The following is a 25672-nucleotide window of genomic DNA, read 5'->3' as shown; positions in this document are numbered from 1 at the left end:
ATCTATACTCAACATGTTCAGTCATCTTGAGAGAATAGGTAATCTGACAAACACATTGTGTAGCACCTCACTCAGCGACTGAGAGGCAGTGACTGACACACTGGAAGGTGGGAACAAAATTGATGCATGCACATAAAGATCTCTTCCTTTACTGTGTACAGTGGTGCCATGCTGTCATCTCTATTTTGCACAGGAAAATCACAGGACAGATACTTTTTAGACAGACCTCGTATTCCTCTGTCACAAATTTGAAAGGCATCCCTATTTCATAAGTAATCTACAAACTACTACAGGTACTACTGTGTGGTGTTTCACTTAAATACATGGTTGTTATTATGTAATTTCACTGAACAGTACAAAAACCTAACTCATTTCAACTCACTAATGGTTGCTAATAATAACATAAACGTCTTACATTCTTAAGGGAAAGTATACAAATTTATTAGTATAATAATTTTTGCTTCTCTAGATGTTCTGGAAAACTACTGGAGATACACATCAGGGACATGTTTTACTAGATTCACCAGACCAATAACAACAAAATAAATGGAATTTGTGCTTTAGTTTAACCTAGTACAGTTTTGTGATGGCTTCACATCAGTGAAGTTGCTAAATTTCAGGCAAAATGTTTTATTAGCCATAAATCTGTAACTAAGCATTTGTGGACCAAAATGATAATTGAATCAACACCCTAGCTGCAAAGATGCATTGATGTACATCATTGGGGACATGTTGAAAATGTATGCCCCGACCAGGACTCAAACTCAGGATCTTCTGCTTACATGGCTGACAATCTATCCATCTGAGCCACCGAGGGCACAGAGGATAGTGCACCAGCAGGGACTTATCCCTTGCACGCTCCCTGTGAGACCCATATTCCCAACATGTCCACACCACTACATTTGTAGTGCACCTAATAGATGTTTGCCCATGGAACTACATTTATACGAACTTTTTTTCTTTAGTTTTACTTGTAGAATAACATATTAACATATTTGCATATCTTCGTGAATCATCCTGTATAGGGTAGGGTAGTGTGTTGGAGGGGATAAAAGTTAGTTGTAACTTTGTTTGTAATAAATCATATTTCTGACACCAGTCTCATTATTACTTGTCATACTTGTAGATTTAGTAACCCTGCTAGATGTTTAAATGGAAGATACAGACATGTCTGGATGTGTAACAATTTCCATGCACTCCAAGGATTCCTGTTCTTAAAAAATTGCCTAAATCACAGGGTGATCACATGAATTTCCATACTGAGCAAATATAAGGCAGCTCAGTGGCAGACTCTCACTCAGTCATTACTAGCACATTTTTCCTCTACAAATGAATGAAAATTGCTGTTTACCTAGACCAATGTAAACTTGTATGCAAAGCACTTTGACTTATGAAGATGTGGTTTCCTCCACCGCCAGGTTAATGGAACTTCACTTAATATCATACTTATAACACATGTGTATTGAAAATTAGTAGTACTTGAGCTTACACCAACTTCAGCCATGAACTACTGCATATTAATTCCCATCTGCAATTATGGATTATATTACATTTCATTAACAAATACTATTGGATAGTTTCATGCAACAATTGACTCTTTTAATCTGTTGCTACGTTAATGATTTGTGTTCAGTAAGTGCTGTTGGTCTTAAGCTGTGGATTGTAACATTAGTGAAGAAGAGGAACCTGTTTTAGATCTCCAAACTCTACCACAGCTGCACAATTTCTCAACCTTTGGTAGCAACTAATAAATCAGCATCAGGAATTGATCAAGCACCTACCTGGCTCAATCAGCAGTCAAAGGCACTGCCAGCCATGCTGGAATTTCAAGCAATAAATAAGGTTCAAGAAGACTAGGAAGTGCACTGCCTGACAACAAAAGTGAAGCACCCAGAAGAAATGAGCAGATGTTCATGGAACGTTCTACACGTACACACCATTAGCGGGTACATAAATGTAATTCCTTGTGATGGTTAGAATGGTCTTGGGAATGGATTAGTGTTGTTCATGCTTAATGCTATTATTACCAGGTGTGGTAGTGTCTAAGGGACGTCAATGGCATCTCATGCTGAGTGGTCACTGTGTAGGAAACGGAGATGCCACGTACTCATATGAGGCAACATTATCAGCACCTGAGAGAATTTGAAAGGGGCCACATTGTGGGTCTCCATTTTGCCTGATGGTTGAATTATGCAATATCCAGATTTGTGAAGCAATTAGATGTGACAGTAGCCCTATTTTGGGTTGCTTAGGAAAATGAGGGCAGGCATACTCATTGAAAAGTTTCTGCTTGAACACATCTGACCACCACAAGAGAAGACCACCACATTGTGCACCATGCATGTCATAACCCCTTCACATTTGTGTCTGTCATCTGAGATCAAGTAATGGACTCCCTGAATTATTCACAGACATGCCAACTTCCAAAAGTGAAAAATCAGGAGAATTTTAGTGCTGTGCTATTGTGAATTACAACACATCCCTGACGATTAAAGTTGCAATAATTTGATAACTGTAACAATTCAATTACATTAGCTTTATTATTTACATCTACATTTATACTCCGCAAGCCACCCAACGGTGTTTGGCGGAGGGCACTTTACGTGCCACTGTCAAATACATGTAAATACTAAATAATTGACATACCTGAGCCTTAGGACTGTATAATTTATCATTCAACATGCTGAACAATATGAATGATGAGCTCTGCAGGTTTCTTTGGATTCACACACATTCAGATTTAAGGGGAAATCCCCTAACTTGGCAACACTGCCTTTTAGACACAACAATGCTAATCACTTCACTTTGAACAACTATCAACTGCTCCTTGTCCACGATAACTTTATGATTGTGCTGGTGCTACCAGAAGTGGAGGAAATTGGCACTAGTTGAAAGATATTCATTTGTCTCCGAACGCTGCCAACGATAAATTCCTTACTTCCCTGTAGATACGAAGTGCGAGCTATGCCTACTGCCGCTCCAGACTGCCACCGCACCAATCTACCAAGTTAACATAGACAAGTAGCAGCCATACCTTGTCATCTACCAAAATATTGAGGGTGCAGGATTTTCAAATAGTAAGCAAAGTATTGAAACTGCTCTGAAAATTGGGGGATCAGTCTTCACTGTCAGGAGATCGAGAGGAATAAGGAAAAATTGGGAGTCTTCTGCTTAAATCAGGAGAGTTGGCATGTCTGTACTCAGTGTCATCCTGCACCATCATGCAGAGGCCAGCAGTAGTGAGATTAGGGTATTACCAGCATGCGCATAGGTTACTGTTAGCATCACAACATGAACAGCTGCATTTGGAGAGATGCCATGACTGGGAAGCATGGATTGCTGATGTACTCAGTTATGGATCACACTTGAGTACTATCACAGACCGTGATCCTAGGTAGTATGATGATGACGTGGGCAGAGGTCCCATTCTTCCAATGTTTTGGAGAGGCACAGTGGTGTTACACATGACATCATGGTGTGGAGAGCCACTGTGTATAACTTCACGTCATGGCTGGTAATAACAGAGGGAACTCTGATGGCACAATGATGTGTCATGGGCATGTGCATTCTCATGCATTACCTCTCATACCAGAGATCTGCCTCCAATAGAAAGTGTGTGGGACTAGCTCAAATGCCATCTCCACCCAGTGCTAGTAATGATGATATCAAGGACCAGTTACAACCATTGTGGACCAGCTTGTCCCATAAGAGGATGCAATTCACAACCATGTTCAGTGCATGCATTCATTCCAGACGAGAGACAACAACATAGTGATAAGTGGGCTCATACTCCCATGTTGTTATGAAATTTGATTTGATGTTGGAACTTCCTATGTGCCAGATCAGGACATGAACATGAGAGCTTTGCCTTTTTCAGGCAAGTGTTCTCCCAATTGAGCTCTCCAACCATGACTTACAACCTGCTCTCACAGCTTTAATTATGCCAGTACTTCATCCCCTGCACTCTAAACTTCACAGATCTTCATTTACAAACATGTGAGACCTGTATGCCAGGAATAAAGGATTTGTAGAGACATGACCTAGCCACAGTTTTAAGGCTGCATCTACCAACTGATATGTTCAAGCACAACACATAATCCACCCTCACAGCTTTACTTCCACCAGTGCTTCATCTCTTTATTCCAAAGTTCATGGAAGTTTGCCTGCATACCTTGTGGGACTAGCAACTTGGAAGAAATGGTTGATCATGAGTCATGTTTGGATAGATCCATTGGTAGAGCACTTGCTTGTGAATGACAGAGGTCCGTGGTTCAAGTCTCTATCCAGTGCAAAGTTTTAATCTGTCACAATATTTCAGTTCAGCAAAATTTCTACTGGAGAGTGGAAAGACTCCTCCACACTGTAGATAACTCATCTCTGAAATATCCTGTCTCTCAGAAGTGGTAGTCCCCAAATGTTGCCAATGAATACTGTGAAATTTGAAGGTAGGAGGTTAGGTACTTAGAGAAGAACAGGTGTGAGGGTGGGTCATAATTCATGCACAGTTTGTAGAGAACATGCTCACAAAAGACACAAACTTCCCAGGAATACTGTTTTCATCTACCTGGAATTTTCTAATCAGTGCCCACTCAGCAGAAGAATGAAAATTTATTCTGACTTAACATTGTAATTGCTTGAATAACATGACATACTGTGTCAACCCATTAAGCTTCATTTCATTTCCTGTTCCCCTTCTGGGTGCTTCACTTCTTTTGTCATGCAGTGAATTTCAGAGCTGTCTCATGCTGCATTTTCAGGCAAATGATACCAAATATCCAACTCCTCAATGGAGCATTTTCACAGTTACATCACTTGGTTCAACAGTTAGCCCCAGTGTTGGATGCATTTGTGTTAGCATTGTCTGCCATATTCTATTTATAATTCAATTTTTTTAACAAAATTCATGTGGTGGCAACATGACTAGAATTCATGCAATAATGTAAGTTACATTTCTTATATTAGTACATGGTTTTGCACTGATATATACTATAAAATTCTCTTGGGCTTCCGGCCGGGTCGAGTGGCTTAAAATTCACAAGCTTTTGACTGAGAGCTTGTTGGCCATTGTCAAGTGGTGATTGTCATAAGAGTGCTATTGCTGTCCTTACATAGCAATGCTGTCTTTAGAGTGAGGGCACTGGTTCTCACACCAGTGTCATATAAGGTAATGTTTTCATTGTGCACCTGTCACACCTGCTTTGAACTTCTGATGGATGGGTTACAACTGTTCTTAGATGCAGCCCGTTATCTTTATTGAGGGTGTGTGACACAAATTTTTATCTCAATCAGTTTTTTTATGATGCTGTCCTAGAAACTATTGGGCCATGTGGTAGGAGATGTCTCGTAAAATGCAAAACAGTGGCCGTTTGTGCTTTGAGTAGTGCAGACAGTCTGTCTGATATAAAACTGTTTACATCCATTTGCAGTGGGAAGCCCATTAGCTCCAGTTAGAGCCAACCTGTTTATGGAGTACTTTGAGGACATCAACTTGGGCACAGCCCCTGTAAAGCCCACGTGCTTTAATTTTATGTCAGTGACATGTTTGTTGTGTGGTCTCATGGAGATGAAAGGCTCAAAGAATTTGTGTACCACATCACAACATCCCTAACATCAAGTCTACAGCAGAGGTGCCTTGCTACCCCTTGGTATTCTCATCTGCCGTAAAGCAAATCTGTGTCTCAATCACAGAATTTACCACAAACCCACCCATATGGATTGATATCTGCATGTCACAAGCTACCAACACCCTTTGCAGGAAAGTCCTATTCTGAGAACCTTGATGCACTGAGGGGGAGCCATTTCAGATGCTGAACACCTGCAAAGGAAGTGACCCACTGACAGACCGTGTTCAAGGAAAATGGCTGCAACAATTTCCAGATTTCACAAGCCATTTTCCTGAAGAAATGTAACCAGAAGGCCCCCAAGGAAGGCATGAAAAACTTGTATTTTTGCCATTTTGTTGCACAGTAACATGAAAGATCATCCGACTCCTAAAGATCCATAATAAATTCATCAGCTCAGGATGCCTATGAAAAACAAGCAAAGTACAGCTTGGAATCTGACCATCAAAATGTGGAAGTGGGTGCAGCAGACATGCAATCGAAACATTACCATATAAGGTGGTGGAGTGAGCACCAGTAGCTGAAGGCTGTGTATCTATAGGGACAACACAAGGAATCATACTTCAGTGACAAATTGACAATGGCCAGTGAGCACTTGGCCAGAAGCTGATGGATGGTAGGCCACTTAAAGCAGCTGGAAGCATGAGAGAATTTTATCATTATGTATCTTAGATTGCAGATTTGCAAAGGTTGAGTATAAAATGTAAATTCACATATGGGTGTAATAAATCATATGCAGAAAATTTAATATGTGATGTGATTTACTTAGCCCCAGATAAGAAGGTCCACATACAAGTTTTAAGACCTAGTGATCCCTCACAGACTGAAGTGCTGCAAACTGTGCCTGCAATTTGAATATTGCAAATAGCACCCAAAGTTTTTTAGCAGACTCTGGCACTTCACGTATAGCCCAGAGGCATAGTGATTTAGTGCAACAGGGTGCTGTAACAGATTCTGAAGTGGTAAACAAGTTCTATTGCATGGCAGCCACTCAGCCATGATCTCCACTATTCTGGGCTACTACCAGGCACATTTTTGTGGTGATACATTTTGTTTCCAAGCAGCCCAGATAGTTTCTGTTTGTATCCCAGATGGAAATGTGCACATCATGAGAATGAGCATTGCAAGTTTTTACACAGAGATTACATTGCAGAAGTATGCCACAGCATGATGATCATACTTAAGCGTGTGTACTCCCTCACTCAGTAAACTGCAGTCAAAGTTTTCAGCATATGGTGTAGTGTAGCAAAGCAAAACAAACCAATTCTCAATTGCAATACACACACACACACACACACACACACACACACACACACACACAAACAGACACACACACACACACACTACATACTTCAATGTTCATTAGTGCAACTTTTACTTTCCACTCACTGTAACTATTGATTCATTATGTTATAAGCAAGCACAGTTATTACGATTTTTAATTAATTTTATAGAAGCAATGTTTGTTTGTTATATAAACACTGTTATATTCATAGTCTTTTCATAATTCCAAATACAATTAAGTATATTACATGACTAAATATAATGTGAAGTTCTGACACAAATATTATTAACATGTCTGATAAAGTGATTACAAGTTTAAGTAAACTCTGACAATTTCTGCTTCTTAAAAACACATCTGTTGCAAAACTGAAGCTGAAATGATGTATACTACTTAATTCCTACTAGAAAGTGTGTGCTTACATTTTAAGTCCACCATGGTGTGTGTCAACAACATTATGATCACCTTTTTGTAGTTATAAGGAGCAGTGAAATGAAAACTTAACACCCACCACAATGAGAGCATGGAATGGTTTCTTCTAAAGTAAACACTACATGCAATAAGACATTTATCTGTAGCTGTAATGTATCAATATAACACTTAGCCATTTTGCATGGTTAGGGCCTTCTTTCAGTCAGTGGTCATTTATTCAGACTATATTCTCAGTGAAGAGAATATGTAGAGACTAGTCAGAATATTCCTCTGTGTAATCAATTAAGGACCTTCAAATATTTCTAGGAAAAATGAATTACTATGCACAATTAATTTCCCTGGCAGCCTCTGTAGCTCCCTAGCCCACCAGCTAAACCATATCCCTGAAAAGGAAGTCCACTTTCAGAGGTCATAAGAGTGTAATATGGCTTTTTGGAAGTTCAAAATCGTTCTCCAATCAGGATTCTGCCTTGTGAATTATCAACACCACTTGCTGTTATGTGGGTAACAGATACAATGCCACATGGCATCAGGGCTGTTCTCTGTCATAAATCACAGGATGGTAAAGGGTGATCAATTTAAGTCAAATACACAAACTCCAGCTCAAAAATATGATTACTTTTGTCTTTTTTGTAACATTACTACCTATGTATTGGTTTGTTTAAAAGTCAACACAAATTTTGATATATAATACAAAAAAAATTGACACACTCTATATACTTGTGTGCTTATCACAGATGAATCAACAGAGTAAGACAGAAATAAAGAAATAAATATAAATGGATTGAAAAGGAATGTTTATCAAGCATCTTAGGTGTCCACAAATTTAGAATTTTCTTGTTTTGTAGCAGGTTTCATATTATTACCAACAATAAATGACTCTTGTCCGCAGTTCTAGGTGTTTCAGTCTGGAATCGCGTGACTGCTATGGTCGCAGGTTCGAATCCTGCTTCGAGCATGGACGTGTGTGATGTCCTTAGGTTAGTTAGGTTTAGGTAGTTCTAAGTTCTAGGGGACTGATGACCTAAGATGTTAAGTCCCATAGTGCTCAGAGCCATTTGAACCATTTTTTTTTTACTCTTGCTTGCCCCTTTTAGGGCCAAAGGCAAAATTCCCAGAGCATACAGTGTATCACCTTCATCAATGGGCTCTCTGACAAGTTTCCAACACTCCTTTCACTAGGACATTCTAGCATGGATGCACTTTCTCGCTGTCCAGCAGGTCTGGATCCTGAGTTTGATCATCAGAATAAAGTTTATTTTCAGTTAGACAGAAAACTGAAACAATCACTCAACTCACTTCCCTACATATCCCAGGGATATTGCTACAGTGTCAGCTGTGTCCCACTTCCTCATTGGGTCCTGAAATATGTCTGATTGGGTTTGTCTGCCAAGATCTCAGATGGAGAACCATTTGGCCTTCAATGTTTCTTTTTATCAGTGGTATCAGTATCAGGTTAGGCATGATATGGTACTCTTTATGGAAGATGAGAAGTGATGTCAGGTTGTGGTCCTGCTCTCCCTTCAATGTTGGGTGCTCCAACTCCTGGATCAAATGTACACAAGGAATTGTAGGATGAAGCAACTTCATCTATTGGTCTTTAATAGGTGATGATGTTGCATGAGTAGTTTGAAAGTGTGACAATTATCAGGCACATCCATCAAGTCAACCCCAGTAGTTTTCTCCAAGAACAGTGCTGAGATAGCTGTGGGAACAAGTTTACATCACCTTCATGAGCATTTTCTTCTTGTCAATATGATTAATTACCATGGACTACTTCTCCTGTTTCCTGTATCTAGTCTGCCTCCAGTAGACAACAACAGTGGCCACAGTGGAAACTTTGGAGTTTATCTTTGGAATAGAGGGTGCATGTCTCACACTGGTGACTGACAACAGTCTGAAATTCAAAGCAAGAAATTTGAAAATGTGTACCAGCAATGGAATTAAGCATCTTACCACAGCCCCTTGCTATCCAGCCTCAAACAACTGGCAGAATTGCTTGTCTGTACTTTCAAAATGCAAATGTTAAAACCCTTACAGTCCACTAAATTGGCTTCAGCTCCTTACAGGTCCAACTCCATCAATGGTCAAAGCACAGCTGAGCTCCTGAATGAGATTCCTCACAGGACACTTTCAGATAACCAGTTGCCTCACAACACAAACAGATGCGGCTACACAGTTCTGTGTGGGCAAAGTATGGAGTGGATTAAGTGGTCCACACATCATAACTCTCCCTACTCCTGAGTCACAGGGGATGCTGGTCTGGTCCTGACCATGAGCTTAGGAGCACCCAACATAGATGCAGTTCTACCTTCAATAATCACTGAATTACTGGACTTGTCCATCCCTCTGGGGTGCCTCCACTCCTGGAAGTCTCTGGCATTATTCAAGATCTCCAGATCCAGCAGCACCATTGCAAGTTGGTTTGGACATCTACCAGGAGCCACCTTTCTCTCACCCACTTCCACCTTGTGTGTTCCCTGCACCAGCTGAGCAGGTACCACCCTTATGGCCTGCTTCAAGGGGAGAGGCATTCACTAACACCACTGGACATGCAAATGGGAAATATAGATGTATCAATATGTGGAACATCATCCATGTCTGGCAAGAGTATCTGTGGCGAGTATTAGTTAATGGATAAATGCTTAAGCTTCTGCTGAGAACTCTACTGAGTCCACTACCAATTTTGGCTTTTATATTAGGCCACTTTCAAGTCATTCTGAAGATTAAACACACCTGGCTTGCACTTTTATCATTTGTACATTGCTATTTGCTTCTCTACGGCACAGTTTTTCAGAACCACTTGAAAATGACATAATTTGAAGGTCAAAACAGCTGGTGGACTCAATAACGTTGTCAACAGCAACTGGAGCATTTTTCATTAATTAAACAAACAGCTGCAGAATCTGAATGTGGAGGAAGTAATAATAAATTATAAGAATGTTGCCAATATTGCAGGCTGGTTACATAAACTTCTGTAGCAAGCAAATTTAATGCCATACAGCAGCAGACTCCTTCAATTACTACAATCTGAAGTCTCTTGGTGGCTTCCATGACCACCAGGCTAACAGAACTCTGGTTAATAGTAAATTAGTAGCAATAGGACTTATTTCAATATCATTTACATACTATTTCACATTAATTTCCACCTAAACCTATGGTTTCTATTAAAATTCACCAAGGAAACTTATTGTTTGGTTTTGTGGACCACTAGACTATTTGCTGTTGCTGAAAAGTTACTTGTTTCAATAAAAGTTGTTATTGGCCTTAAAGTGAGGGTCAGAATACTGTTCATAAGGGCCATTCACCATATAGAGGAGATGCTGAGTTGCAGATAGGCACAATAAAAGACTGTCAGAAAATGATCTATCGGCCAACAAGGCCTTCGTTGGAGATAGAACATATGCACAAATACTCATGCAAATGCAACACACACACACGTGACTGCAGTCTCTGGCTGCTGAGACCACACTGTGAGCTTGTTAGTTGTCATGCCCATGTAGAATATGGCACAATGGTTGCAGCTTAACTTTGGCGACTAACAAACTGTCTGTCTGAATGAATGGCCACTGACAAACTATGGCCAAGAAACAGCTGAACCACTCCCATTGCTGAACATGCTACACAATGCAGCATTCTGCATTTCAATGTGCTTCACAGCCTGTGCCATCTGGATCCTTCCCACCAACACCAAGTTTTCTGAATTGTGCAGGTGGGAACTCTCTCAGTAATATACCCTACATTCCCATAACCTTCCTGGCCTCAACCTCGTTGGTCTTTGTCTCTACCCTCTAGCCCTTAGCCCCTTCCAGTTCCCATTCCAGCACTACACAGTCCTCTATTCCACAAATACACCCACAGTCTTTTTACCTTTCTCCTCCCCCCCTCCCCCCCCCTCGTCATCCATCTAACCACCCAACCCGACTTCACCTAGTTGCCTTATCCTCTCTCCACCTCTTCCCTGTATGCTCTCACAAGTAGCACTTTACCATCCCCTCCTACTTTCTTGTTATCCTTCTCCCTCCCTGCCCATACCTTGTCCTTACCCCAGCCACCTGGCTGCATCTACCATATTGCACAACTTCTCGCAGTGTGGTCTCAGCAGCCAGAAACTGCAATCATGTGCATGTGAGTTGTGTGAGTGTGTGTGTGTGTGTGTGTGTGTGTGTGTGTGTGTGTGTGTATGTTCTATATCTGATGAAGTCCTTTGTGGCTGAAAGCTCATTTTCTGATAGTCTTTTTGTTGTGGCTGTCTGGAGCTCAGCATCTTCTCTGTGTGATCAGAAGCAACAATCCTTTTCATAATATTGTTACATTCTGTTATGGATTTTCCATTGTTGAATTTAGCATCAGTGGTTGGAAACCATCTGAAAAGTTGTAAGGGTGTTAATTGTCAAGAACAAATTCAATATGTTGTGCCATTTCTAACTCAATTAGCATTGAAGTTATAGTCAATCAGGCAGATTCAATTGGCCCACCAGTCACAATTACTGTAAGCTGTTCTTACAGTGTAGATGAAAGTATGCAAGACTGCTCAGCCTGTGACTCAGGTTTGATCCTTACTATTGCCCCATGTCTAATATTTGTACCATTCTCTTGTTCAGTTTTAGGAAACAAAAAAAGCCCATGTGGTGAAATTGTTTCTCATGGACTACTTGAATTTGCATGTGCAGTAGCCTGATTGGCTAACTTCAGTGTTAATTAACTTGGAAATGGTGTAACATATCAAATTTTTTCTTAGAAATTATTTCTCAGCACATCTATATAAACTGCCATTTTTACTTTTGAGTTCTGTGTTTTCTGAACTTCTATAGTGTGACACTCACCAATATAAAACTGACAAAACAATAATTTTCTCTATAATTATTCTTACTTTGTTTCAGTCTAGCAAAACAGCATCTGAGACAACGTACTTATCACGTATGAATCCCATTAAAAAATTGTAACTATGTGAGTCACTGTTAATGAACTGTGTTATGTTTGCTAATCTATTCTCTTCCTTTCAATATGAAAAAACTATTAATTCAATAATATGAGAGCTGAGCATAATGAAGCAATCAGAACATATTTATTAACAAACTGTGAGAGGAATTACAGAATAAACAAATATATTTATATATTATATTTAGCTGTGTTTAGAACCAGTAATTAGGATGTTTTGAACTGAATATAAACAAGAGATAAAGATCAAAAATCCCCTCTGCAACTCAACAGTTGATAGGGGTGTGGCTGCACCTATAAGCCAATGTCCTTCACATTAGAGTGTGTTAGATGGTCCCGGAGATCAATTGATAATACATCCTATTGCTAAGTAGGTGCTGTGAGGAGGTCTGAAAGAATACTTTATGGAAGCTTTAGGACTGCAATATATAGGATAGTGTTAGTGTTTTTTGAGACAGAAAATACTGTATGGCAAGAGAACTCTACTTTTGTCTTTCTCCATGAATCAATATTAATAAAGCTTTGTGCTATACAATTACAAAAAAAATATGAATTTTTAGTACAAATTTCAATGCAACATCTTTGATAGTTTGTGAGATACAAATATTTCCTGAAATATAAAATTTTCAGTAGTTAAAAAAAGTAACAGCTTGCACTTTATAATTACTTGGTAAATGTATGTGAAGAATTTGTGAGCAATTAAGAATATCTGAGTGTCTGAATAATGTTATGAAATAGTGGAGTGTGTCACATACACTGAGTGAAAGGCAAAATATGAAAACCATGAGTAATTATATCATTGAAACAATATCTTTATGCTGGTCCATAAGACTAGTAAAGATATCATTATTAAATTTTACTTTGGAAATAATAATTTGACAAGTAATATAAGTTCCATTTATGAGCTGTGACTGGTCAATAAGAGAATTTTTGTAGGTATAAGAGAAGATGTACAATTCCACTGAACTGGTTGTGAGCCCAGAACCCTATCTTGCAAGCGATGAGGAAGAAGGAATGGGAGGACAAGGGTCCCTCTGTCATAGGAACCCTTGCCAGGATTGTGGCAAAGACCTCAACAGCACCTGCAGCGATGAAGGTGGACTTCAGCACAGCATCAGTGATGGAATAGGCAAACCCGTAGCATCTGTATTTCAGAGAAATGATTACAAAAAGTGTCTGACTCCATGTTAGGGGCAACATAATTTAAATCTAGCAGAAGGTATAAAATGTCTGACCACATGCCTTGGAATCAGGCTGCATGGTCAATCATTGTTGCAGCTCATGGTTCAATGGCATAAGTGAAACTATCAGAAAATGCTAGAAGCAATGCACAATGGTGTCACCTGGCCAGCAAGAGAAGGGGACAAGGAATACCAACTCAAGTATGAGGTTGTCTAAAGAGGTGAGTCCAAAATAAATAATTACATATCGCATCTTGGAACACTGGGACACTGACAGGCTGCAGTCATTAATTGGAAGAAATCCTAACACCTTGCCATGTTGATTAGCTTTCCTTCTAGAGGTGCAATGGAGAGGACAGAAATCCTGAGACGTTGGAGAAGAGTATCAACTGATCTACCTGGAACAACTAATAGCTTAGCAGTAGTAGTACTAGTAGCTGTGAGTGGAAGAAACTACAGTGAAATGTCAGCTGTAGATCAATGCCCCCATCATCTCATATCAGTAGTCATCAACACCCAACTTGTCAATTCTGGTTGTGGTACCAGAAATGTGATAGGAGCATACAATCGTAGAATTTGCCGAAGAAAATGACCTAGCTATCACCAATACATCTTTAAGAAATGCACATCACACCTGATCACTTACACTAGCTGTGGGCACAACACATTACTCTGCAGGCATTAACTCCCAATTGTCACAGACAATAAGCTCATACTATCTGAACACCCAACCCCTCAACATAAATTGCTAGTTACTGAAATCTGAATAAAAGGTTACGTAAGAAAATCCTATGTGAAAGATCAAGCCAAAACCAAATGGTGACAGCTAAAAAGTATAAAGTAGCCATCAGTGAGAATATTGTGATCCCTCCTGTTGATTCTGTTCATACTGATCACATTTGGTCACTGTTGAACAACTTTACAGCTAGTATAGTTTCATCCAGCTACATACTGAATAGATAAACAGATATGATTGTTGACAGAAAACAAAAAATTGCATTCAAAAAGCAGATTTCAAACAGTTAAAAGCTTATGGAATGAGGAGAATCTTCAGAACTACAAAGCCACCAAGAAAGGGGCAAAATGAGCAGCAGCAGATGCCAAAACAATCACCACCAACATGTATGTACCCAGTTACAAAGAAGGGGACAAAATCATCTACCAATTGGCCTGAGCAGAGTATCGAGCAGGTCAGGATATAGGACACTATAATGGTGTAAAAGATAAGGGTAGTTGGCTGCTCCATGAGAGCATGATGATTCTGGGACATTGGCAAGAGTATTTTAGTAAAATTACCAATACTGAATTCCCTCTCCCATCATTATGAAAGGCTAGGTCATGACTGGAACAGTTCTGCGTATTACAAAAGATGTCAAAGTTGCCATTCATTACATGAAAAATGGAAAGGCGCCAGAGTCAGATGACCTTCCTAGAAACACATGGAAAATTGAGGTACTTAATAAGGAAGTGAGCAAGTGACTGACAGATTTAATCAGCTCAATCATTCCTTGTGGCCATAAACACATAGAATGGCCATCTAGTAGGACAGTGCCTATTTTTAAGTGCAAAGGTGACCTTGCTTAATATACCAGCTACCACCCAATCTGGCACCTATTCCATACAATCAAGATATTTGAACATACTCTTGATGGCAGGCTGTGGAATGTGGAATTGTGAAAGGATGGGGCATTATAAATGCAATTTTTTCTGCACATTAGCTAATGGAGAAATTATATGGGAAAGAAGATGTCACTGCATCTTTCCTTTCTTGACTTTGAGGTGGCATTTGATTGTGTACCACATCAGACAATTTGGTATGCTCTTTGTGATCATCCAGTTCCTAAAACCTTAATCAATGGGTTAAAACACCAGCAGCTATGTGTGATGCTCTGCAGGACTGACTGGCAGCTTGCATGTGACAGTTGACATTCATCAAGGCTCTGTCTTCACTGCTCTTTGTTACCATAATTGATACAATAATCTGCGAATTACAGAAGTGTGTACCACAAACAATACTATACACTGACAATGTGATGCTTGAAGTACATACCAGGGAGGACCTTGAAACTCAAGTCCAAACATGGTGTGATTGTCTGAAAAGATGTGTTCTCTGTTTAAACATCCACAATACTGTGTACCTCAAATTGATTTCATTGTGGAACTATACAATTAACGCAGTTCCTCTTATCAAGGTGGATACATTTCAAAACCTAGGTTCACTCCTACTGAATGATGGATATGTGAATGAGGATGTGCAAGCAAGAATCAAAGAGACATGCATGTGATTCAGAGAGATCACTAGTAGTCTCTATGATTATCAGATACCTAATCACCTAAAATCAAAGATATGCTTCACAATGATGAGAAAAGTTGCACTATATAGTACCAAGTCTTGGTCAACACTTAGAAGTGCTGAGCACTCACTGTATATCATGGAAATGTGACTATTGAGATGATCATTAGGCATTTCCCTAATGGACCACTTCAACAATATAACAATCTAAGACTAGCTGGAGTGGCTCCAATCAATGAAAAGATGCAAGAATAGAGAATTAAGTGTATTGGACACATCATATGTGAACCACCTATTTCAGTCATTGTCTCAGCCTACCAATTCACTGTTGAAGGCCAGAGACAATGTGGCAGACCTAAATTATGGTGGCTTGACACTATAAATGCAGATCTAAGATCAAGATTCCTAAATCCATAGGAATCTTTAAACCATAAGAAATGGCATGTGTTGACCAAAAAAGTAGACCCCACTCCAATGTGATGGTGCTAAGGATAAGAAGAAGAAGAAGATGATGATGATGATGACGATGATGGGAATGTGTACAGCTCTCACTCACCATCACTAGAATTAGCCCATCAGAGAACAGCATATTCCTTGCTTTCTGAAGTTAGGAGATGTACCAAATAGGCTACTGCGCCGGCCGCTGGTGGCCGAGCGGTTCTAGGCGCTTCAGTCTGGAACCGTGCGACCGCTACGGTCACAGGTTTGAATCCTACATCGGGCATGGATGTGTGTGATGTCCTTAGGTTCGTTAGGTTTAAGTAGTTCTAAGTTCTAGGGGACTTATAACCTGAGATGTTAAGTCCCATAGTGCTCAGAGCCATTTTTTTAGGCTACTGCTAATCTTCTTTTTTTCTGGAATTATCCTGTATCTTCATAGGATCAGCATGTTAATTTTAATTTGGCAGTGTTAGTTTGCACATGGTAGCCAGATAACCTCCCTCTAACTGCCCCTTCAACCCTGGGATGAAAATTCCGAATCCTGTGTGTCTACATCTAGTGTTACTCCATATGAAAATGTGAAAAGATTTTTGTAAGTGCTTGCAGATCTTGTAACTGAGGCATAATGTAGGTATTACCCTGATATTCACCTAATTGGATTTGGAAAACTGCCTAAAAATCACATACAGCCTGCCCAGCACAATGGCCCTCATCATTAATCAACCAGGTACTAGGCTGCTGAACCTCCATTAATACTAGAAGCAGAGTGGTAATGTGCACAACTGTCCGAGGGGTTACTATGTTTTCTGGAGTTGGTAGTCATAACAAATCACTAGTGCATAAAATTATATAAGCAGTAATTTTGATGATTTTGGTTAAATTTCGCTAAAAAGATAAACACTTACATGTGGACATGTTTATTATATCTAGCATTTTTGATAAAGTCAAACAGGCTTTTCTTACTTCATGTCATTACTCCACATGGAATAATACACAGAATTTCCTTAGAAACTATTTAACAGACTCTGTGGTATATTTGGCTAGCATAACATATTAAACATCAAATGAAATGTAAACTGTTTGTAAAATGACCACATTATGATTCATTAACAGCATGTCACACATTCAATTAACCTGTACATTGTTATTGTGAATGTAGCATGTGAAATTACAGCCAAACTTTAAAAAGAACTTCTTGAACAGTGCATCAGATTAGGGGCATATGGTATGCAGAATAGTTTTTAGCAGTTTATCTTGACTGGGTAATTTGTGTGTCATCCTGAATCAGGCAGTGAAATGTGCAGAACTTACTGAGTTGAGAGAAACTGGCAACATTACAGCAACACGTAATATTCATGACAGCTTTCAGACCACAATTGATGTGAAGTTCTTTTAAACAGTTCTATGGAGGATGGCACTACCAAAAGGAAGTGTGGACAGTCTGCACCTCTACAGAGTCACACACATGGTTACAGCATCTCATTCTAGGATCACTGGAAATTTTCTTTAAGAACCAACAGTGAAATGGAGTTCTGATTGTACATACAAAATTGAGTAGCCCACAGCAAGAGTCTGTCACTAGCAAACTGGTTACATTCCACAATATACCTGTGACTCCTTTAGTTTCACTTCCAATGAATATGTGGCGAAAACTACTCTAAAAAACTAAACTGAAATTTAAGATTAAAGTGCTGTTTCTCTCAGTAATATGTGTTCCATTGTCAATCAGTTTGAAATGACAATATATGGCTATATCATACTGTGAGAGAGACACAATGGCAAATGTTTACTGGACAGACCAACTATTCAGATTCAAAAATATATAGTTTATTTGAAAACTATAAATTTTGGACATGAGTTTGACAGAGCACTGAAAGACCTGAGTCAAAACAAGGCCCCAGGAGTAGACAACATTCCATCAGAACTACTGACGGCCTTGGGAGAGCCAGTCCTGACAAAACTCTACCATCTGGTGAGCAAGATGTATGAGACAGGCGAAATACCCTCAGACTTCAAGAAGAATATAATAATTCCAATCCCAAAGAAAGCAGATGTTGACATATGTAAAAATTACCAAACAATCAGTTTAATAAGTCACGGATGCAAAATACTAATGCAAATTCTTTACACATGAATGGAAAAACTGATAGAAGCCAACCTCGGGGAAGATTAGTTTTGATTCTGTAGAAATATTGGAACACATGAGGCAATACTGACCCTATGACTTATCTTAGAAGCTAGATTAAGGAAAGGCAAACCTACGTTTCTAGCATTTGTAGACTTAGAGAAAGCTTTTGACAATGTTGACTGGACTACTCTTTTTCAAATTCTGAAGATGGCAGGGGTAAAATACAGGGAGCAATAGGCTATTTACAATTTGTACCAAAACCAGATGGCAGTTATAAGAGTTGAGGGACATGAAAGGGAAGCAGTGGTTGGGAAGGAAGTGAGACAGGGTTGTAGCCTATCCCCGATGTTATTCAATCTGTATATTGAGCAAGCAGTGAAGGAAATAAAAGAAAAATTCGGAGTAGGTATTAAAATCCATGGAGAAGAAATAAAAACTTTGAGGTTCGCCGATGACATTGTAATTCTGTCAGAGACAGCAAAGGACTTGGAAGAGCAGTTGAACGGAATGGACAGTGTCATGAAAGGAAGGTATAAGATGAACATCAACAAAAGCAAAACGAGGATAATGGAATGTAGTCAAATTAAGTCAGGTGACGCTGAGGGAATTAGATTAGGAAATGAGACACTTAAAGTAGTGAAGGAGTTTTGCTATTTGTGGAGCAAAATAACTGATGATGGTCGAAGTAGAGAGGATATAAAATGTAGACTGGCAATGGCAAGGAAAGGATTTCTGAAGAAGAAAAAATTTGTTAACATCGAGTATCGATTTAAGTGTCAGGAAGTCATTTCTGAAAGTATATGTATGGAGTGTAGCCATGTATGGAAGTGAAACATGGATGATAAATAGTTTGGACAAGAAGAGAATAGAAGCTTTCGAAATGTGGTGCTACAGAAAAATGCTGAAGATTAGATGGGCAGATCATATAACTAATGAGGAGGTATTGAATAGAATTGAGGAGAAGAGGAGTTTGTGGCACAACTTGATAAGAAGAAGGGACCAGTTGGTACGGCATGTTCTGAGGCATCAAGGGATCACCAATTTAGTATTGGAGGGCAGTGTGGAGGGTAAAAATTGTAGAGGGAGACCAAGAGATGAATACACTAAACAGATTGAGAAAGATGTAGGTTGCAGTAGGTACTGGGAGATGAAGAAGCTTGCACAGGATAGAGTAGCATGGAGAGCTGCATCAAACCAGTCTCAGGACAGAAGACCACAACAACAACAACAATATTCAGTAATCTGAGAGGAGTTCAAGTAAAATATTTTAAACAAATATGGAAAAAGGTTTCATCTGGAAGAAAAATCCTCCATCACTTACAAAGAGAGTGAGTCAGTTGATACATTTTTGGACGCTGAAAAGGGAATATGAGCAGTAGAAATCTATAAATGAAGAAATTCATGTGAGCATCTCATGTACCAAATGTAATTAAGAAGGCCTCTTTCAGATTTTTTCATCTATCATTTATGTATGATTACTTTAGTCTTTGATAGTGTGGTATATCTTCAGTTCAGTAATTTTTTCCTTCCTACTTATATGACATTGTTTTATTTCTCTCCATTTCACAAAATTGTTTCTATTGACAAATTTCTGCACTGTTCACACTATGTTGAGTATTGATCATTTCTCATCAAAGTGGTACATGCAAGCGGTGTAGCTACAATCTGACAAGAAAAAAAGATTTTCCAGTTAAAACTAGTTAGTGCTTTATTTTGAGGACACATTTCATTCTATGCATACACATATATTTTGTTGATTAAATGAGGTACACATATGTGTCATGAATTAATTTTACTTACATGGGTTTTGAGGCTTCTGCTTGGTCAGTCTGAAGTTTCTCTCCTCCCTCAACTTCCATTGTACAGTATACTATGCGGTTAGGTGCTAAAGACTTAAGTCCTTTTACTTCCATCACTACAACCTAAAAGTTCCATAATAAGTAAATTCAATCATTATAGCATGTGTAAAGGTGTTCAAATTAAGTAATCATTCAGCTTAGAAGTAAGGGTATAATATTACATTCTTTGAAATTCTTGAGGAACTACCTATATTGAGGAAATATTGATCTTGAAACTATATGACAAAATATTTTCTTTTGCCCAGAGGACATGGTATAGTTCCAGCTAAACCTTTCAAAATTATTAATGTTAAGCTCTTATTTCATTGCATTACTTGTAAATATTTGTCAAGATGCAGCATCCATCTATCTGAATGTTGTATTTATGGGAAGAAAGATAGTGGAAAATATTGTAGCACATAGGAAAAGTGCATCATGAATAAACAGATTCTGTGAAAGACAGAAAGTTTCAGATTTTAGCTCATTGATACTCTATATGATGTGATCTGAAATATCTGGATTGCAGCTTATTGAGATGACTTTGGTGTTATAACAGTATTCATAATGGTGTCACTCGATGATGTCTTCAAAAATTTATGAATGAGTTAGAGCAAGTACACCTATTAAGTGCAGTCAAAAAATATTGCATCTTAACTTCACTTTCTGAAATTGATGAAGTAATAAGTATGAAGGAGTACCCCAAGAAAAACTGGAATTATTTTTTTTTTTTAAATCTGTATATTTTCAAATTGTCTTCAAAATAATCTTAGCCCCCTTCAAAATACAGTAAGAGTAAACATTTAATGGTCATTTAGTGTTGTTCTGTCAGTGCCAAAATATCTGGAGTTTCTTTTTTAATATTATTTCTAATTGTGTTACTTTATTTCTTATGTATGTATAATCTGGTAGATTATATTTGTATTTGAATGTCCTGGTCTTTGTTTGTAGTTTATCTTTAATCAAAGAATTTCTGTCAAACAAAGAGGTAAGACAAACAGAAAATGAAAGGCATCAGCATGTGGGGATGAGATGGTGCAGCTTATCTGAAAACATTAACATCTGAAATAATCAACTCATTGATGTAGCAACAGAGGCAATATGCAGTAAAAAACCATTCTGAATACTAGATCTTAATATTAATTGTGGCATAACAGAAGTTTTTGTGTTCAGTACAGACAGTATTAGGAGATAACTACCTACCTATAGAAGTGTTATGGTACAGCCTTTTCTAACATTAAGGAATTCCAATTTTAGACATAGTTGCCGGAAGTAATGTGTGTGGTAAAAGTAAGCAAGATTTGTATGCATATTGCCCTTCAGGCTAGAATCTTAAGAAATTTGAAGGAATAAAGTGAAATAATAATTTTTCTAAGTGATAATTTTGTCTGGTCAGTAAGGAGAGTTAAGTTTGCCTTAGCATAAGGATCTGTTACTGTGGAGTGTTTTTCAGAAGAGTCAATTGTGCATTAGACAAGCAGAGCAGATGTTTATTTATTAGGTAATGAAACAATAATGAAATAATAAAACAATGAATAATGTTAGGGTCCTAATGGTTAGGGAGTCTGTCTCTGCAGCAGGGATATTTTTTGAAAATGCAATCCTCTAGTTAACTAGGTAAGGAAGGTAAGTAAAATACGGGGGCTGACAGTCAGGATTGAGTAATGGAAAAAGTAACTGTGTACAAACAAATGTAGTGTAACTAAATTGAGGATATAGACCTTCAACTAGGCAACATTGGGTACTGTGTATAACATGCAATTCATGATACTGCAGCTGGAATGAGAGACTGACAGAAAGAATGATATTTTAGTAAGGTACAAGTCATATAATGCTGCATTATCAGATCTATAGCTTATCTGAATACTTCTGTTTGTGTACTGAGGCATTATGAGCTTGAAGTGGTAATTCTGGAATGAAGAACAGTAAGTTTGCTGATTAACTGATAACTATGGTGCTAAATTGATGTGAATATTCTGACAGGTCAACTATTTGGTTAACTTTCTGTGATTTTGTGAGGATTTAATTTTCTGGTTGAATGAGAGTAGTGCTCAGAGTTGAGTAGAGAAGTGGTGCTATGATTTGGTACAACTTCCATCCCCTTAATTTTGATTTCAGTAGTAATTAAGTTATGTGATGGTGACTCTATTTTTTTCATAACGTAATGATTAGTAAATGTATGCTACTGCACATCTTGAGTTTTTGGTATTTTGCAAATTGGAAAGAAACAAAAGTGTTTCAAGTTTAAACAGTTTCAGACAGTTATGACAGAGTAATGTTTTGTAGTGCACTTGATTTAAAATTTTTTCTAGTCCCCACCTTTCATACTATAGTCAATTTTAGTGCTAATTATTGTAATGTTATGAGAACTATGTAAAATATTTATTTATGATTTAATGGCTATTATTTGCCATTAGTGTTAAACAATATTTTTCTTGGTCTGAAGAAAAAGTAAGTGTAATAAAGTAGGATATTTTGTCTGATTTTTTCATGAACTGTGGCTTAAGAGGACCACTTCCAAGGGAACTGACAGAAGTGCATTTCCTTACTAACTGCCACTTGGACCTGGTGACAGCATGGACAATGTGGTCAGAAAATGTGTAAATCTCTCCTGCTGGAGATTTGAGTCCTCCCTTGGGCTTGGGTGTGTGTGTCATTCTTAGTATAAGTTAGTTTAAGTAGTGTGTAAGTCTACAGACTGATGACCTTAGCTGTTTGGTCCCTTAGGAATTCACACACCTTTGAACATCTGACTGTGTAAAAGCTCATTAAAAGTGTGAAATTGCTTGTGAAAAATACTGAACAATGAGCAAGTGAAATTTTCCATCTAAAAAAAAAGTGAACTGCAATGCACAGTGTAATTTAGCTTTTTGCAACCCATGAGGGTTTAATTTTTTTTAATCAAGGTAGGACTTGTATAAAATGATATGTATCTTTAAATGTAATCCTTGCTTACCCAAAAAGGACATCACTTATAGTGAAGATGCACAATTTTTGTTAAGAGTATAATTTTTTTATTATTTTGTACAAATGTATGATATATTGAACATAAATATTTTGTACAGGGATTTTCATATGGACAGTTCATATATGTATAAATTTGAAAAAAAAACATAGCATATGGTTTTTTTTATTTTATTTTTATGTAGAATTTTAACCCACTTTTGGGGATCAGTTGTAGTCATTAAATTGCCCAGTTAGCTATTTGCAATATCTATCTCGTCAATCCAAGGAAGGGGTGATGTGACGAAGCAAGCTGGGATATTTTTACTTCCCCTCTTGTTTTGCTATCTGCTTCCTTGGGGAAAGTCTTTTTGATATAAAAGGTTAAGTATAACTTATATAATTATAAGAGGCAGCCAAATAAAAGTGAGAAATATGGGAAAAAGAGTGATTATACTGTTCATAATTTCAAAAGTAATTGCTGTAACTGTTAATACATTTTCCCACTGTAGGCGGAGATGGTCAATGCTTTGATGAAAAAATGTTTGTGTTTGCCTATGAAGGCATGACTGTACCCAGGCATAGACCTCTTCATCGCAAGTAAATTGATGGCCAAGAATGTTTTTATTTGCAGCTCAAAAAAGATAGAGACCATGTGGGGAGGGATCAGGACTGCATGGAGGATGTGTTAAGGTGTTCCCAGTGAAAATTTTACAGTGTAATAAAAACAACCTTGGCAATGTGTGAGTAGGAATTTTGCTGGCAAGTTGTTTTGACTACACTGTAGATGTTTTGCTGGGAATCCCATATCCTCCAGAAGGTCCAAAACTGTCCTCACTGATTTTCATATTACTGGGGCCATGAAGAAAGACATTCACAGCCATCAGTTTGCTTTCGATGAAGTAGTGGATGCCTGGGTATGATAATGGTTCTATAGGCAACCACACACAGTTTTCCATGAAAGCATTGACCATTTCACCCACACTGGGATAAATTTATTAACAGCTATGACAATTACTTTTGAATTAATGAAAGGTTTCCTTACTTCTTTACACCTGTCACATTTTTATATGAGTGCCACTTCTATAACTGTTCTTTAATAGACTTCACAATTAGGTAAATATTTATAAAAATGTCTACAAAAGTTTACATCTATTTATAACTTACAATTTCTGTCCTCTATGACATATTATTCCATACTGTACAATTACTTTTATATGTTTCCTCACTGATTATGAAAATTGACATCCTATAACAGGTTGCAGTGTCTGCTGTCAAGTTTAATTTGCATTCAGAACCTAGAGCTAGACTTTTAAAGAGCTTAGAATTCTTTAAGTGAGTGTTGACATTTATGTACACAAAATAATTTTAGTTTGATTTTACATGAGTCCCTAGCATGAGCTCATATGGATTTGAGCAAATTGTTTTACTGCATTGAAAATCTGAAATATGAGCTGAGGTCTATTGTTTTTTTCTTTCTCTTTATCACAGATACTGTGCATATTTCTTGTGTTATAGTTATGTATTTCATATCATTTTGGTGTCTGACTTAAACCACGTATCAGCCCAATAGCTCCCTTTTGCTCTGTTCAACTGAACATGATCTACACAACCCCATACTTGTATCTTGTAATTTACAAATGGAAAAACCATCCATAGAGTATTGTTGTTATAATTTTTGTATACACTGCTTTGTGCAGCTGGCTAAGTAAATATAATGAACTATTTACTTTCCTACACACAAAATTTCCATTTTTTCCACATCAAACTTTTTTTATAAAATTCTAGGCTAAGGAATATACAGTCTTTACAGTCTGTATACTAAATTCCACAAATATCAGTTGCCTGCTTTAAACTATAGCAACTGTGATAGTAACTTTTAGGCCATAGTTACTAAATCACCTCTGATGCACCATACTTTAAAAAAGTGTAATCTCCTTCTCATCATCACCATTAACAATATATAACAGTCATCTGTATCAGTAATTGTATGAGAAGTAGACATAGGCATGCAGAAGGGGCAGGTTCTGGGGTTTTAGATCCTCCCATCCACTCCAAATGTTCTAAGTGGAATCCCCATTAGCACAGGTATCTGAAGTGAAGCTGTATGGCAGCACCAGTAGATGTGTAGAACCAGCATCCACAGGCAGCAGATCAAAGTGTTGAAGGAGCTCAAGGTGAGCACACACAAAATGCACGCTATTTCCCTACTGGCACCAGGTGGCCAATAACACAGACCAGCTCTATAAATGTGGCTTTGCTGAAGTAAAGAACAGGATACAGTATGAGTAGAAGGGTGTCAGCCTGCAGCTCTGTCCACCAGGGACAGCCAGCTTGCAAAAATGAATTACAGATGGCTTGCTGTCACATCGGCTGTACCTATCCTATGGAAACCATTGTTGTAAATTGTTCACAGAAGTTGGTGAGAGGCAGGGGTTTTGGAATTAATTTGAGACCACAGTTAAATATTTTTCTCCTGAGATCTTTTTGATGATCACAGTCCTGAAAAATTTATCACAAACACTTCCTACTAGACTACAGTTCTCATTAACACTAAAATTCCTGCTATTGTTAG

At 38.1% G+C, this 25672-nt stretch overlaps 1 protein-coding gene across 1 annotated transcript in view; it reads right to left on the bottom strand.

The window, feature by feature from the left end:
* The window catches only part of LOC126183408 (calcium-dependent secretion activator-like), a 1473721-nt gene that overhangs the window by 637410 nt on the left and 810639 nt on the right, over positions 1–25672 (bottom strand). Inside the window, exon 11 of the mRNA XM_049925356.1 lies at positions 20120–20241. Coding sequence (XP_049781313.1) covers positions 20120–20241 — 122 coding nt within the window. The remainder of the gene's footprint in view (positions 1–20119; positions 20242–25672) is intronic.

The sequence above is a fragment of the Schistocerca cancellata genome, chromosome 4, assembly GCF_023864275.1.
Source record: "Schistocerca cancellata isolate TAMUIC-IGC-003103 chromosome 4, iqSchCanc2.1, whole genome shotgun sequence".
Lineage (NCBI taxonomy): Eukaryota > Metazoa > Arthropoda > Insecta > Orthoptera > Acrididae > Schistocerca > Schistocerca cancellata.
The sequence above is the reverse complement of the archived record's forward strand: the minus strand, read 5'-3'. Positions and strand labels throughout refer to the sequence as shown.